Source organism: Spermophilus citellus (assembly GCF_964194105.1).
Source record: "Spermophilus citellus genome assembly, chromosome: 4".
NCBI lineage: Eukaryota > Metazoa > Chordata > Mammalia > Rodentia > Sciuridae > Spermophilus > Spermophilus citellus.
The window spans coordinates 27399539-27416168 of NC_138185.1; the positions used below are offsets into that span (position 1 = coordinate 27399539).

Consider the following 16630-nt stretch of genomic DNA (forward strand, 5'->3'; position numbering starts at 1 on the left):
CCGCTCCGGGGCACCCTCGCTTCCTGAGGCCCTGCTGTTGAATTATTTGCTGCCTCTGGCCAGACTGCTGCTCCCCTCCCCTGGCCATCTCCTATTCATCCTCCAAGGTCCAGCGCAGATATGGGTTGGGACAAGCTTTTCCTGACCTTCCTGAGGCCACCAATGTGCCTAGAATGTGTTTCTGTTTTGAATCTCATATCACATTGCAATTGCTTTCAGATTACTGGCTGTGTGTGAGAGTGTGTGAATGTGTGTGTGGGTGTGTGTGTGAATGTGTGTGTGGTGTGTGTGAGTGTGTGTATATGTGTGTGAGTGTGTATGTGTGTGTGAATTGTGTGTGTATATGTGCGTGTGTATTGTGTATGTGAGTGTGTTTGTGTGTATTGTGTGTGTGAGTGTATATTATGTGTGTGTTTTTTGTGTGTATATGTGTGTGTATATATGTGTTGTGTGTGTGGTGTGTTTTGTGTGTATATGTGAGAGTGTGTGTGTATTATGTGTGTATTGTGTATGTGTGTGTTGTGTGTATTGTGTGTGCGTATATGTGAGAGTATGTGTGTGTATTATGTGTGTATTGTGTATGTGTGTGTTGTGTGTATTGTGTGTGCGTATATGTGAGAGTATGTGTGTGTGTTGAGTGTGTGTATATGTGAGAGTGTGTGTGTATGTGTGAATGTGTGTGTGTATTGTGTGTGTGTGAGAGTGTGTTTGAGTGTGTGTATTGTGGGTGTGTGTATATGTAAGAGTATGTGTGTTGTGTGTGTATATGTGAAAGTGTGTGTGTATGTGTGTGCATATGTGAGACTATTTGTATGTGAGAGTGTGTGTGTATTGTGTGTGTGAGAGTGTGTGTGTGTGTATTGTGGGTGTGTGTATGTAAGAGTATGTGTGTTGTGTATGTGTGTGTATATGTGAGAGTGTGTATGCGTGTGCATATGTGAGACTATGTGTATGTGAGTGTGTGTGTATTGTGTGTGTGAATTGTGTATGTGTGTATTGTGTGAGTGTGTTTATTGTGTGTGTATTGTGTGTGTGAGTGTATATTATGTGAGTGTGTATTATGTGTGTGTAGTGTGTGTATATATGTGTGTATTGTGTGTGTGTTTTGTTTGTATATGTGAGCGTATGTGTGTGTGAGTGTATGTATTATGTGTGTATGTTGTATGTGTGTATTGTGTGTGTATATGTGAGCATGTGAGTGTGTATATGTGAGAGTGTATATGTTTGTATGCGTGAGTGTGTGTATGTGTGATTGTGTGTGGGTGTGTGTATATGTAAGTGTGTGTGTTGTGTGTATGTGTGTTGTGTGTATATATGTGAGTGTGTGTATATGTGTGTGCATATGTAAATTTGTGTGAGAGAGTGTGTGTGTGTATATGTGAGTGTGTGTGTTGTGTGTGTGTGTTGTGTGAGTGTATGTGTGAGTGTGTGTGTGTGTGTATTGTGTGACGCACACTGACCTAAGCCCCACATACGTGTGGTTTCATGTTGCATGTCTGGGGCTCAGGTCGGCTCTCACAGTAACCACAGAGGTACATTTCGTCACTGTCCCGTGTACAAATGGTCCCGAGGCTCTGAGGAGTGGCAGGAGCTGCCCGAGGCCTGTATCTGGGATTCGAGCCCAGATCTGCTGGACCCTGGTTGCAGGCCCCCAGGAAACCCGGGCATGTGGGGGACCCGTCTCAGGGGTGGACACAGCAGGGTTGCCATGGTGCCCACAGGATGGGAAATGGAGGGAGCCAGGAGCACCGAGGGGCTGCTCCCTTAGGGTTCAAAGGATGCGCTGCGTGCTTACCAGCCAGGCCACTTCCATTGCAAATGGCAGCCTCTGGCTGCCTGGGGACAGGCCTGTGGGACTCCAGGCTGAGCTGGTGGCATGGTGACAAATGCTATGACAACCTGCCTCCTCTCTGGGGCCTTGGAGGGAGGGAGGACCTGAGAAGGCACAAGGCACATACTGAGGCGTCAGAGCAGAACTTGGAGAGGTGGCTCCCTTTGAGCCTGGGTGGCTTCTGCCTGCCCACAAGGGACACTGCCTGTCAGGTCCTGTCCCAGTAGGGGAAGTGCCACTTCCACCTCCATCCCGAATGAATGGCTGGCTCTGCCTCCCAGGAGACTGTCCGCGGCATCCAGGTACCAATGCCGGCCCTGTGGAGGGAGGGAGGAAGAAGGGGCGCAGGAAGAGGGAGGCAAGGGACTGCCGGGCAAGGTATCAGCAGGGACAAGTGGGGACAAGGCCTTCATTGTACCAAGGCCACACGCAGCTCCGAGCCAACGTGGCATCTTGCCTGCCTCTCAGGACGTGGCCCTGGAACTCTACCTGGACTTTCCTGGCTCTTTAGCAACTCTCGCCTGAGCTGGCGGGCAGGAGAGAGCCCCGTGCTGGGCTGGGAGTCCCGCCAGTGCTGGGCTCAGCCTCCTGCTCGCCTCCTCCCAAAAGCCAGGGGGAGGGGCAATGACAGAGAATGGCCTGCAGAACCAGCCTGGTGTGAACTGGAGGCCAGAGCCCAGCAGACTACAGTGAAGCGGGCTGGGGATAGAGCTCAGCTCGTAGAGCCCTTGCCTCGCGTGCCCAAGGCCTTGCGTTTGATCCCCAGCACCACACACACACACACACACACACACACACACACACAAACACACACAGCCTGCCTCGAGGGACACTGTGGGAAGTAAGGGGGCAGGATGCAAGGAAGCCCTCAGCAGGGCCACCTGGCCACAGAGGGATTCAGTGGATGACAGGTGATCTTTGGGCTGTTGCCCATCCAGGAGGAAAGACCACTAGCCCCTGCCGGTGCCACCCCCAGCTGCTCCTGGTGCTTGGGAGACAGTGAGCTGTCCACACCAGCACTGGGGGCACTGCTGGCCTGCCCCACACCTGCCCGGAGCTCCTGCTGGGGCTGCCCTGTGGCTCCTGGAGGCCCTGCCTGGGGGGCGGGACGCAGCCCGGTGAGCAGCTCAGGTGACAGGTGTGGTGTCTGCTGCTCCTGCAGCCCGGCACCCGACACCTCCAAGCAGACAATGCTGGCTGTGTCCAGGCCTCCAGGGGAATAGGCCATCTTTGTCCACCAAGGAGGCAGCCCCTCCACTGGCTGGGAGGCCCGGACTCCTGGGAGGCCCTGCTGTGGGAAGGGGTGGTCCCTGGCCCAGGGACCCTGAGGTTTGAGACCCAGTCCTTAGTGCCTGATGTTGGGCTGGTACCCAGGGGGTGACCCGGACACTCCCTTCCCTCCTGGGGGCTGGTTCCTCGTTGGTGACAGGGGACTAATCACAGCACTTCCCCATAGGGTTGTTGGGAGGAGTCGATGGCGTAATGTACGTAATGTGAGGCACGGGGGTCTGGCGTGGAGCGGGCTGGACGCTGCTCTCCCTGCACGATGAGGTCCACAGCACGAGGACCCCAGCCAAGTCTCCTGGAACCCAGGCCACTGTCCTCAGTCCCTGCTTGGAAAGTAGAGGGCTGCCTCTGGAGCTGGCTTGGAATTAGCATTTGGCTGCAGAGAGCCGGGTCCCTCTGCGTGGCACTCTAGGGGTCCAGCTGATGCCCACACGGCCCTCCTCCCCACCTGGCCACGGCCTCGCTGGCATGGAGCTTCCCCTTCCCTAAAGCCCCACCGGCTGCCCTTGGAGCCTGTGCCCCTGCCCAGGAAAGAAGCCTCGGACACCTAGCAGGAGCCAGTGGGCGCCGGAGTCCCTCCAGCCAAGGACGCTTCCTGTAGGGCCCACCCACCAGCACAGCCGGGAGCAAGCAGAGGGGGGTTCTGCTCCGTCCCCACCCCCTCTTCATCTGCGCTCAGCCTATGCCCTAAGCTCCCGGGCTCTGCCAGGCTCAGCATGCGCGGTTGCATGGGGGTCTGCAGGGGTGCCTGCATGCGGCGTGGGGCTGGGGGCCACGGCGTGTCCCGTGTCGCAGGCAGGCGCTGGGCATGTTCATGGAGATGTGTGTGGTGCACCTTGGAATGACAGGACATGGGGCCTGCTTGTGTCTGTGCGCATCCGTGTGTCTTTCTATACGTGTGTTGGTACGTTGGTCTGTCTTGTCTCCCCTGTAGACGGGAAGCCCCGAGCATCGCGCCAACTGGGAAGTTGATGGTCGTCGAGACCAGGCCAGCCTCACCTGGGGCTCCTGGTCCTGCCCGGGGGTCCTCCAGACTGCAGCCTCAGCCGAGGCGAAGAGCGGGGGAGGCGGGGTCTGAGGGTCAGGGACCCAGTACTGCGGGGCAGACGGGGCCCTACTCCTGCTGCCCCGGTGACCCTGGGCACGACCTTTGCCCCCCTGGGCACATTCACTCATCTGGAGACACCGGGTTGGACTGATGGTTTACAGCCACCCCTGGGGCTGTGACGATCCGTAGCAGGAACCTGTGCACCAGCCCCTTGAACTCACTGGGAGAGGCACTTGTGGCCAGAGCTTCGCCCAGTCCTGGGGTGTCCTGCCAAAGGGTGGTGACAGGAGAAGCCATGCCGGGCAGCGGCCCCAGTGAGAGGATGACATGGCCTGGCCCGGCCCTCCCCGCGGCCCCCCCAACCCGCCCTCTCTCCTCAGCCCCGGGGACACCGCCTATCCCGCCCCTCACCCGGACCCGCAGCCTAATGGCCATGTCCCTGCCAGGGAGTAGACGGGCCTCTGCTGGATCCCGCAGGTGAGTCTTCCCCTGGCCCAGAACCTTGGCCTCCAGGGGCGGGAGGAGGGCAGGCCTCTGTCCCCACCTGCCATTGACCTGCAGTGTTCTTTGAGCAAATCACATCCTGGATTTCCTGTCTGTAAAATGGGCTTGCTAATGCTCAGCCCTCCAGGAAGGCTCAAGGGCTCCAGTGACCCGGGGATGGAGGTTACCTGGAGGCTCAAGCCTCGGGGCTCCTACCAGGACCCCCGTCAGCCTTGCTCCTGGAGGGGGCCACAATCCCCTCCCCCAGGCTCCGCTGGCCTCCGTTGGTCTTCACCCAGGCCCTCCTCCAGTCCCTCTTAGATCTCCTACCCTGGGCTTGGGGGACCCTGGGAGTTGAGGACTCAGAGAGGGGCCCCACCCTTGATCCACAGCCCCGCCCATACGCTCCTTGTTTGGGGACCCCGAGGACCAGCCTCCTGGCTTCCATCTTGATTTGCGCTGTTTTGTCACCCCTGTCTGTGCTCCCCCTTGTCCCCCCCGCTTCTCTCCCTGATGACCCCAAAGTGGGAGTACTTTGGGCCGCAGCGGCCTGGCTGTGTTCGCCCAGTGTCCGCAGCTGCCCACCAGCCAGAATGAGCACCTGCCTCTTCTCCCCGCCCCCAGGCGCACCTCGCCCCCGGTGAGCGTGCGGGACGCCTACGGCACCTCCTCCCTCAGCAGCAGCAGCAACTCGGGCTCCTGCAAGGGCAGCGACAGCAGCCCCACGCCCAGGTAATCGGCCCTCCTGGAGCCCGCAGCAGGGCTTCTGACCATCCCTGACTCCAGGATGTGACAGCAGCGCGACCTTGAGCAGGTCACTGCCCCCCTCTGAACCTCAGTTCTGTCTTTAAAACGGACATGATAATACTCACCTGCACAAAAGCAAATCCAGTGTCCTAAGTAACCTCGGGGTGATGCTTTCAGAACACGGAACATGAGGTAGGCGGCTTTCGAAAGCATAAGTGCTCCTCCCCCTTCCTGTCCCACCATTCTTTGGGAACAGCATTTGTCCTCAGCACCACAGGATGGCTCTTGTACCACCAGCCATCAGGTCAGCCATCCAGGAAGAAAAAAGATGGAAAAGACCCAAGATCCCCTCTGCTGTCTCCCCCCCCCCCCCACCCTAAGAAGACACTTTCCCTGGGAAACCTTGCTGACACCTCATTGGATAAAAGAGGGCCATGTGACTATCTCTAGCTGCAGGCCAGTTAGTGCAGAGAGGTGGAGTTTTCCCCAGCACAGTGCCACCCCAGACAAAACCCAGGTTCTGTTGGGAAGAAGGCAAGACCCCTATGGGCACGCCACCAGCATGCTGCCAGCTTGCTCTTCTCAGGGAACACTTTGAGAGTGGCAGAGGTGGCCAAGTTTTGGAAAGTGAGATGTGTTATAAAGGTGCTGAGTTGTGGTGTTGGACACCGTGCATGAGACTGGAAGAGCAGGGTCAGGTGTTCAGGCAGGGAGAGGGGGACTGCAGGTCCTCAACACCAGGAAGCAAGAGCAGGAAGGGCCCCATTCTGCTGAACTAACCGTGGGTGGTAGGGGAGCGCGGGGACCTGCAGGGAGTTGGGATTTGGCCTCTTCCTGTCTCTGAGTCCCCATTTCCTTGTCTGTGAAGTGGAGCTAACAGGCGGAACTTCAGTGAGCTGAGGGCCATACGCCTGCCCCTCATCTCACATGCCAATTATTGCTCTTATTAGGACTTTGATCTGAGTCAAAGGTTATGGGCAAGAAAAACCCAGAAGATGTCCTGCCTGCAGCTCCCAACGCCAGAGCCTCTCTGGGGAAGACCCATGTGGCCCTTCCAGCAGAGAGGCTGTCATTTGTGTGCAGTGAGGTCCAGAGCTGTGGAAGCAGTAGATCTCAGGATTTTTCACCAAGACACATGTGACAGATGATCTGTGCAGGATCCCCCAGTTTCCTGTTTGCATCAGACCTCAGAACCCTGAGGACATAAGGGGATGTGTTAGCTTACGTCTGCAAAAGTCTATAATTGGCAATTTCAATATTTTCTCGTTAGTAACAGATTTTTCTAACACATCTCATAACTGTAGCCCTCAGGGTCATCTCAGCCCCCGCCTGAGCTGTGGTTCTGCAGAATCGTCCTCCTGCTCATCACGAGGATAGCTGCCCCTGGGTCAGCCAGGGTGCCTGTTAGAGCCAAGCTTTCAAAGGCCTGAATGGCTGAGAGACACGCATCATAGCATATTTTCCTTTCCTTTTATTTTATTTTATTTTTTGCTGGGGAGGGGTACTAGGGATTGAAGCCAGCGGCGCTCAACCACTGAGCCACATCCCCAGCCCTTTTTTAATTTTTATTTTGAAACAGGGTCTCCGGTCTCACTAAATTTCTTAGGGCCTTGCTAAATTGCTGAGGCTGGCCTCAAACTTGCATTCCTCCTGCCTCAGCCTCTCAAGTCACTAGGATTACAGGCACATGCCACCACACCCAGCTCTGTTTATATATTCATATATGTATTTTACAAAGATAGAGAGTTAAATGTAAAAAGACTCATGAAAGAAAATGGAAAAATATTAACACAGTCTCTTCCCTCTAACCTTCTACTTTTACTAGTTTTATCTTGATTCCACTAGTACCACCACCACCCACCACACCCCAGGCATGGAGGACAAACTGCATCCCTCTGGCCAAGTCCCTTACATGGGGAGGACAGGTAGAGGGCCACATGGGCCTTAGGACAGTCCATGTGGCTTGCTTCTCATTTGGAAAGAGATTTTTTTTTAGATCAAAGGGAGAAAACACAAGCCCCCAGCCCATGTCACCCCCTGCCCCTTGCCAAGCTATAAAGAGGCCTACATGGGATTGGGCTTGAGTCGAACTCAGGGACCAGGAGGTGACTACATAGATGGCATTTCTCCTCCTTCCCACACTAGTGCCACATTCTCTTCCATGGTTTACAATCTACAAACACTGGAGAGATTCCACAGGACTTTAAAAATGGCCTCCAACTTTAGGACCCACCAGGGCCTGTAAAGCGTCTGCCCCTCTCTGTGTCTGGAAGTCCCCATCCTGGATGGAGCAGGGTGGGACGGCAGCAGGGCCTGAGTCTCTGGTGACATGGGGACATGCCTGGGATTTTAAGGCAAGATGCAAGGAGGTTTCTTTAAGTACAGAAGATCCAGCAGCCAGGAAGCCGTGGGTGGAGCCGTCTGGGCCTCAATCTGTTGTGCAGTGGGGGGGGGGGGGCCTTCCTCGGGGAAAGCCTTGGTCAGCCCTGGTCCCTGGCACGGCTGCCCTCTGGTTGGAGATTCCTCCTCCTCTGCGTGGTGGGGCTGTGTGTGCTGCACCCAAGACACGTCACTGCCGTCTGTGCAGCCTGCTGCCATTCAGGGCCCTGCAGTGACAGCCCATCCTCAGAGCCACAGGTGTCCATGCATGTGTCCCCAGAGGGTGGCAGTGTGGCCACCCATGGACCATGGCCTGGCACAGGTGGTCACTGGTGAGGGCACCAGCAAGGTGATGGGGGTGTGGGGGCATGCAGGGGGCTAGGACTGGGAGTCCTGTACCCAGACCCGCACTCCCAATAAGTGTGGCTTCCGTGACATCCACAGGTACATGAGGGTGGGTGAGGGCAGAGTGCCCTCCAGCGTCTCCCTCCCTGTGCCCAGGCTGTGTGGGCTCCAGGCTCCAGAGAGGAGTGCTGCCGACACTGCTCTTGACCTCCGTGCCACCTGGAGCCCGCCCTTCCTCCCAGCCTCTGCCCTCAGGGTCCTTGTCTGAGTCGGGGGCTGGGAGCCGGGGCTCTGGCTCACCCTGGGGCTGGCTGTGGGGCTGGGGGCAAGAGCCAGCCTCTCTGAAGCCAGTGCCCCTCTCAAAGGTGAAGGCACCCTGTACCCAGGGCTGCCATGAGGACCATGCAGATGGCAGCCGGAGGGCGCTTGACAAGATGCCAGGTGCCGGGTGCCCCTCCTGGAGACCCCTGTCCTGGGTTTACTCAACAGTCCCTTAAATCCAGAGGGCTCCCCTGCTCCTGGGGCCTGCGCGGGAGGCGTGGTTTGGAGGCCCCTGGGGGTCACGGACTGAGGATGGTTAGGCAGGTGTCCCCTGCCTGTCCCCCACAGCACCAGTGCCCCCTCCTCCCCACCCCATGACGGCGTCCCTTGCAGGCGCTCCATGAAGTACACACTGTGCAGCGACAACCATGGCATCAAGCCCCCCACCCCCGAGCAGTACCTGACGCCGCTGCAGCAGAAGGAGGTCTGCATCCGCCACCTGAAGGCCCGGCTGAAGGACACCCAGGACCGGCTCCAGGACCGGTGAGCGGGTGGCTGGGCAGCGGGGTGCAGCCCAGGGGGCCTCTGAGAAGGAGGAGCGGCCAGGGCTTCGAGGCGCCCACCGCACCCTCCTTCCCCCCAAGCCTCGTCTGGGCCCCTTAGTAGGACCCGCCCCCCAGCTCCTCTGGATGGCCCCAGGAAGCCGCTCTGGTCCAGGTGGGGGCTGCCCCAGTGAGGAGCTGGCCTGTCAGCCTTGCTCCTGTGGCAGTCTGTCCCCGACCATGGGCCCTGTTGGCCACTTCTCTTCCCTGTGGGCTGGGGAGCTGAAAGACAGGGTTTCTCCTGGCTTAACCCTCCTCTGGCAGCTCAGAGTGAGTCTGAGGCTGGCTTTGAACTTGGGATCCTCCTGCCTCAGCCTCCCAAGTCTCTGGGATTTCAGGAGTGTGCCACCGCACATGGCTTCTTTTCTTATATAGCACCTTATCCTATGTAACTGTCACCATGCAACTCACCTATCCAAAGTACACCGCTGGGTGCCTTCTAGTGTGGCCACAGGATTGTGCAACCGTCACTATCATCTAACTCCATCAGCATTTTTATCACCCCAGAGGGAATCCTATTCCCATTAGCAATCACCACTTTTCTCCAGCTACCCGTCCCTGGCAACCACTGGTCTCTCTGTGAAGTCTGTCTATTTGCATGCATGGACACACCTTTCTTTCTTTTAACATGTTTAGTTGTCGACGGACACTGTACCTTTATTTATTTATTTGTGTGGTGCTGAGGATTGAGGCCAGTGCCTCACACAGGCTGAGCCCCAGCCCCAGCCCCAGCCTGACACATTTTTCTTGCTCTGCCAAGCAGCCAATCCGGTCGGGGTGCATTGTGGTTTCCAAGCGCAGGTTTGGGGTGTGCTGGGGACCTTGCTGTCCTTGAGCTGGGCTTTCTATTTTTGTTTCTCATCCTCTTCCTAATGATCTCCAGGCTCTGCCTGACCTTTTCTCAGTAATATTCCCAGGGAGCAGATGGTCCATCTCTCAGCTGCTTTTCTAGGCCAGCTCTGCGGCTCGAGAGCAGACCACCCGCCCTGCGTGGCCTGGGCATGCGCACACCGCAGCCCTGTCACTCTGCCCTGTGGCCTCTGTGGCAGGTCCTTCCTTGCTGGGCTGCCACACTCCTGGCCCTCTGTGGGGCCCACCTCAACTCCTCAAAGATGCCCCGTGCTTGGTCACTCTGTGCTCTGTACACCGCGTCCCCACCACTCCAGGTGTCTTCCCCATGTGGCTTCTTTGGCGACCTCCTCCTTCAGGACCCAGTTAAGACATAATGCCCTGTCGTCCACGGAGGGCTGGAGAGCCACTGCCCCCTGGGGTCCAGGAGGCTCCAAACTGAGCATGCCCAGTGCCTTCTTCCCAGCCCATCTTCTTGTGGGGGAGAGGCCAGGAGTGAGCCACGCCCGAGGCAGGAGGAATGAAGGCCACGTATCCCTCGTATCCTTCATGCTGTGAAGTGACATCTGTCACTTCCACTTGATTATTTATTTTTGGTACCGAGGATTAAACCCAGGTTAAGCCACATCCCCAGCCTTCATTTTTATTTTTTTAATTTTGAGACAGGGTCTCGCTAAGTTGCTGAGATTGTTCGAGGCTGGCCTTGAACTTTGGATTCTCCTGCCTCTGTCTCCCTTGTTGCTGGGATCACAGGCCTGTGCCACCACACCCGGCTTGTCATTGCTGCTCTAAGTGACTCAGGTTCGCTGCTGCCGGGTCGTGTCCTGTTGGATGGTTGGCTGCCTTCCAAAGGAGGCCGCACTGCTGGCCACGTGGCCACTGCAGTCCGCGAGGCCTGGTGCCTTTGGTATGTTGTGGAATGAGATCCTGGGCCTAGTCCTGAAATGGAATTTCCATTCTGACTTTGAAAAGCACGTGGTTCCTGATCTGGGACCGTCACTCTGCTGAGCTCAGGAACCCCACACTGACTGCCACGGCATCGGTGGATTTAGGGCTCCAGCTGAGGGGGTGCTTGTGGCCTGGAGGGCGAGGCTGCCCAGGGCAGGGGCTAGTCTGTGGAAGGCTGTCCTTCCTTTTCACTGCCTCTAGCCGGCCTCTGCTCAGGCTGACCCCGGTGTCACCTCCAGCCACACGGCCTTTCTCTAATGTCCCTGTCTGCACCCTCCAGGTTTATCTCTAACTCAGGCCTTTGAAAGGCCTGTGCTCTTCTGCACCAGCACCCTCCAGTGGTCCTGCTGGCCTGCGCCTGCCCCTGCTCTCAGGAGCAGCCCTGTCTTTCCCCAGCCGTCTTTTCAGTGTCTCCTCCTTAGAGTAGATACAAAGAAGAAACTTCTAGCATGGCTGAAATCGAGAGTCACTCCTGCCACTTCTCACCCTCCGCTTGGGGGATGGCAGAAATGTAGCTCCCCCTGCCGACGTCGAAGGTGGTCACTTCTCTCAGGCCACTGTCCTCTCCCTGGGGGTCTCTGGCCAAACGTCCCTTTACTTAAAATGTTCACCACCTGCTTTAATAGGAGGCTGCATCCCTTTCTATAGAGCAGGCAGAGCTTTTCTATCTAGTTTCTGTTGTTTTACATTAAAGTTTTATTAGGTTTTTAGCCGAGCATGGTGGCATCCGCCTATAATCCCAGCAGCTCAGGAGGCTGAGGCAGGAGGATCCCAAGTTCGAAGCCAGCCTCAGCAAAAGTGAGCACTAAGCAACTCCGTGAGACCCTGTCTCTAAACAAAATACAAAACAGGGCTGGGGATGTGGCTCAGTGGTCGAGTGCCCCTGAGTTCAATCCCTGGTATCTCCCCCCAAAAAAATCTTCTGCAGCTCAGTCCTGGGGGATGGGATATGGACATTTCTTCTCTCTCCCAGGAGGAGGCCCCTCCTGCCTTCAGCCCTGGCCTCCTGCTCCACCTGTCCTCCTCCTCCTGGTGGGGTAGAAGGGAACCAGGCAGGGGGTCCTTCCTTTTATTCCTAGCTCTCAGCCTCTGCAGCACAGAGCCCTCCGTCCTTGGTGACCCTGCCCCGTCCTTGCCTCTCCCTGGTGGTGGTGACAGGCCAGGCAGGCAGGCAGCGAGCAAGTGCGTCTCATCTGCTCACAGGGACACAGAGATCGATGACCTGAAGACACAGCTGTCGCGCATGCAGGAGGACTGGATCGAGGAGGAGTGCCATCGCGTGGAGGCCCAGCTGGCCCTGAAGGAGGCCCGCAAGGAGATCAAACAGCTCAAGCAGGTCATCGACACGGTCAAGAACAACCTGATCGACAAGGACAAGGGGCTGCAGAAGTACTTTGTGGACATCAACATCCAGAACAAGAAGCTGGAGACGCTGCTGCACAGCATGGAGGTGGCCCAGAACGGCATGGCCAAGGAGGACGGCACCGGGGAGTCCGCCGGCGGGTCCCCCGCCCGCTCCCTCACCCGTAGCTCCACCTACACCAAGCTCAGCGACCCTGCTGTCTGCGGCGGCGACCGCCAGCCTGGTGACCCCCCCAGCGCCTCCGCCGAGGATGGACCTGACAGTGGCTTTGTGGCCGCTGATGACACGCTGAGCCGGACGGATGCCCTGGAGGCCAGCAGCCTGCTCTCATCCGGGGTGGACTGCGGCCCCGAGGAGGCCTCGCTGCACAGCTTCAACCTGGGGCCCCGCTTCCCCGCCAGCAACACCTACGAGAAGCTTCTGTGTGGCACGGAGGCCGGCGTGCAGGTCAGCTGCCTGCAGGAGCGCGCCATCCAGACGGACTTTGCGCAGTACCAGCCCGACCTGGACGCCATCCTGGAGAAAGTGACCCAGGCCCAGGTCTGTGGGACAGTTCCCGAGGACAGGCACCGGGAGCCAGATCCCCACCCCCCAGGGCCCAGAGACCCCGATTCAGCAGTGGTGGTGACCGTGGGTGACGAGCTCGAGGCCCCGGAGCCCATTACCCACGGGCCCACCGCGCACGGGCCTGGAGCCAACCCCAGCCCCAGCCTGTCAGTGAGCGTGGTGTGCCCCATTGAGGAGGAGGAGGAGGCCGCCCCGGCCGAGAAGGAGCCCAAGAGCTACTGGAGCCGCCACTACATCGTGGATCTGCTGGCCGTGGTGGTGCCGGCCGTGCCCACCGTGGCCTGGCTCTGCCGCTCCCAGCGGCGCCAGGGCCAGCCCATCTACAACATCAGCTCCCTGCTGCGGGGCTGCTGCACGGTGGCCTTGCACTCCATCCGCAGAATCAGCTGCCGCTCGCTGAGCCAGCCGGGGCCCAGCTCGGCCAGCGGGGGCTCCCAGCTCTGAGGAGGCCTGTCCCCGCAGCACCCGGCCGCCTGACCACTGATTGTAGGGATGCCCTCCTCCCCTCGACTGTCCCCATGGGTATCATCTTATTTATTTAGTTTTGGGTTTGGAACCATTTTTACCCCCCAACATTACCAGGGTCCAGGAGAAGGGCTTGGGGGAGACACCCCAAGACTTCCTGAGAGAGAAAAGTAAGAAAGGCCAAAGACCAGGAGTGAGGGGCGCACTGAGTGGGCAAACTGCAGAGACAGAAGCTGGTGAGGGCCCCCTGTGTCCACCTGGCCCTTGAGACAGGGTGGGCCCTGCTTAGGAAGTCTCTGGATCTCTCTGGGGAGGCTTCCCCCCTGCACCATCCTGTCCAGTGGCCTGTCCACTCCATGTCCTCTCTCCCAAGTCACCCCTTGCCCTGCGCCCAGGTTTCTGGGCCAATATTATCCCTTCAGATGGAGGCAGCCGTGGCCCAACGTGCAGACAGCTAACCCACGGACTCGGAGCAGGGTCTGGATCCCAGGCCTGGGCTGGAGCTCCAGCGCCCCCAGCCTGTCCGCCCCTTGGGATTCAGAAGCACCGTGGAGGCTGTGAGCCCGGAACAGACGGGCTGGGGCTGCCGGGGGCAGAAGGCAGGGTGGGCTCTGTGTCTGTCTGTCCTCCCAGGCCCTCCCCACCATCCACTTTCCTCTTGGTGTTTCTGGGTGTGTCCGATCGTTCTTCTGTGAGAGATCTAAGCCCCATGGGCTCGGTGCTGCTGGGCGGGGACCCTCACCTGAGACAAGGTCCCATCGCGAGTATCCACCAGCAGGAAAGGCGTCAGGGGCAGGGCGGTCCAGGGAGCCCTCCACCTTCTGAGATGAGGCCATCTCATCTGCTGTCTGCGAGGCCTGGCCGGACTCAGGAATCCTCGGCCAGTTTGAAAAGCCGGAGGCCCCCACGGCCCCTGGAGCTTGCCCGAGTTTCTCTGGGGGCCTTGGGCCCAACTTCTCCCTTGCACTACGTTCACTTTGGGGATTGGTTCTCCCTCATCCCAGGACCTCCAGAGAGGTGGCTGCTTTCTTCCCGGGATGAGTGTCCTTGTGTCTTCAACCTATCTGCCTCGGAGGAGGGTGCAGATTCTGGCAGATCTCAAAACGGGGTCCAGAAGCCATGGGGTTCGTCCAGGCCACAGCAGGGACGTGTTTCCCGGGCAGGGGCATGGCAGAGGGGGTTGGAACTCTGCAGCCACCTTCCCCCTGCCCAAGCCCAAGCCCAGTCAGCCTGGGAAGCTCACTGTCCCCAACCCTTGCCTGGAATCCCGTGGGAGACCCCAGAAAGCCGGTGATGTTAATTGCCATGACTAGTTTACAAAGTCACATCCCTCCGGTCATCGGACCCACCTGCCAGACGTCGGGTCCCACATGGGGAGTTGGCGGGACCCTAGGTCTCACTCGGCCCTCTGGCCTAGGGGCCACTCCGGCTCCCTGCCAAGGTGGCTTGTCCTCACCCCACTGCCTGACTCACGGGCTCTGCCCTTCCGCTCTGTGCCCTCCCCGCGAGGGGGCACCTGCATGCCCTGGGAATGGGCAGCAGCCCAGCCATCGGGGCAGGAGCCCCCCCACGCGCTTTGTGCCTCCAAAGACCCCCACCTCGTTTGGGGCCTCAGGCCAGCCCTCCTACGCGCAGCTCCCCCCCCCCCCCAGCTGAATCAAGCCCGAATGCCTGGGGCCTGCTGGGGCTGCCCCACAGGACACTGGGCTCGTGCCATGGAGGAGGCAGGGAACAAAAGCAATCCAAAGCCGAGCCAGGACTGGCCACGGACCCAGCCTCCCGAGCCGTGTCCTCACGGAGCTGCGTAGCGTCTCCCTAGACACAGTCAAAGCTTTGCAGACAAAATAAATGTACGAACTCATCTGACGCCATAGAATCTACGTGTTTTCCACTGGAACTTAGTCGAGCTCTGCGCCCCTCTGCCCCTGTCCGCGTCTCGATGTCTGTGGCCTTCCTAGTGTGTCTGTGTGTCGGTGGACGTGGGCAGGGCACCTGGGGCCCTAGTCCACTCTGCCCCGCTGCTCGAGAAGCCGCTTGGAAAGCGCTGGGCAGTGGGTGGGCCTGAGGCCCGTGGAGGAGGGGACAGGGCTGGCGGACACCTCGACTCCTGCTCTGGGCCAGACCTGCGTGGGTCCGGGGGCCCAGCCCATCGTGTTGGGTCCCCTCTGTGGGTCTGCTGGAGCCTTTCTCAGGCTTCTCTTCTGGCCAGTGGAGAATGCAGCTCACTGCCCAGCCCTGGGACAGACCTGGGCCCACACGGCTGGTGCCCCGGTCCAGCTCCTGGGCCTGTGTGACTCAGTATCCTGCATCTATGCAAAGGGGCAGTGCTGCCCGAATAGTTCCTAGAGGTGGCCGAGCAGCAGCCTGTGGGCTCCAACTCCCGGCCCTGACTAGCGGGGCCCCGGACAAGGGCCTGGGAGGGCAAGGCTGGGGCCGGGGGCTGGGCCTCCCCAGAGCACTGATCCTCCAAAGCTCCCCTTTCCCTTCTGCTTGACCCTCCTCCTGTCGGGGTGTGGCCCTCCCACCTGCACTTGGCTTCTGGAGTAGAAGTCGTCGGGACCCCCCCTCCCAGCCCCTGGCTGGAGCAGATAAGTCCTGAGGAACGACATCCCCAGGAACCACGGTCTAGAACTGTTGGTCCCTTGGAGCCCAGAGACCTAGTTCAGGACCAGGGCAGCCCTGATGCCCCTCTGGTCACAGCTCAGGCAGGAAATGGGAGCTGGGGCCCGGGCTTCTCCCCGGGGAGCTGACCCTGAACAGAGTTTAGGACCAGTATCTCCCAAGGGAGCAGCTTCGACATTCACAGAGCACCTTCCCGGGCACCACGAGCACATGGGCGTCTGGCAGCACTTTGGGGAGGGGCGGGGCAACTTACAAAGTTCTAGACAAACACCTGCTGCAAACTCACGACTCCCTCTCTGACCTGGGGACAATGCCATTGGGTCACAGTGCACTCTTATATTATTAGACCATTGACGGAGAGTTCAGGGGGCGTGGGAAGCGGGAGATGGGGAGGGTCCTGACTCTCGTCCCCTTTGTCCTTTGTTTAGAGTCCTACCTGCGCCAGACAGCTCTGATTAAAGCATGAGCACACAGCAAGACTCTCCGCCTGGTTTCTTTGTACAGTGTCATTTTCTAAGGCGGGGGTTGGGGGAGATCCGCGCTGTCCTCCCCCAGCACAGAGGGAAGCAGAGGCTGTTGGCGGGCCAGTACTGCCCACTCCACATCAGGGACACCCTCTCCGCCTGCCCCACCAGGTGTCAGACCCTGGACACTGAGTGCCTTGCATTTCTTCCTCCCCAACAGCCCTGACGTGGCTTCTCATGCCCACTTTGCAGATGCAGAAGCAGCCACGGTCACCCACAGCTCAAAGCCAAGGACACGCTCCGTCCACCACACAGCCCCCTAGATCCAGCCATCCCTGCGCCAGACTAGCTGGCAGTACCTGGCGGAGG

At 58.8% G+C, this 16630-nt stretch overlaps 1 protein-coding gene across 8 annotated transcripts in view; it reads left to right on the forward strand.

Annotated features, from left to right (window-relative positions):
* Positions 1–16426, forward strand: part of SNPH (syntaphilin) — a 45505-nt gene extending 29079 nt beyond the window's left edge. The window contains exons 2-6 of one of the 8 annotated variants that reach the window (XM_081291402.1): positions 3288–3315; positions 4053–4643; positions 5175–5381; positions 8775–8924; positions 11984–16425. In XM_081291402.1, the coding sequence (XP_081147528.1) occupies positions 4462–4643; positions 5175–5381; positions 8775–8924; positions 11984–13154 (1710 nt within the window). In that variant the 5' untranslated portion in view covers positions 3288–3315; positions 4053–4461 and the 3' untranslated portion in view covers positions 13155–16425. Of the gene's footprint in view, positions 1–3287; positions 3316–3867; positions 4644–5174; positions 5382–8774; positions 8925–11983 lie in introns of those variants that run through there. The other 7 variants (XM_081291405.1, XM_081291406.1, XM_081291408.1 and 4 more) reach the window with 7 other exon arrangements.
* Positions 16427–16630: the final 204 nt, after the last annotated feature.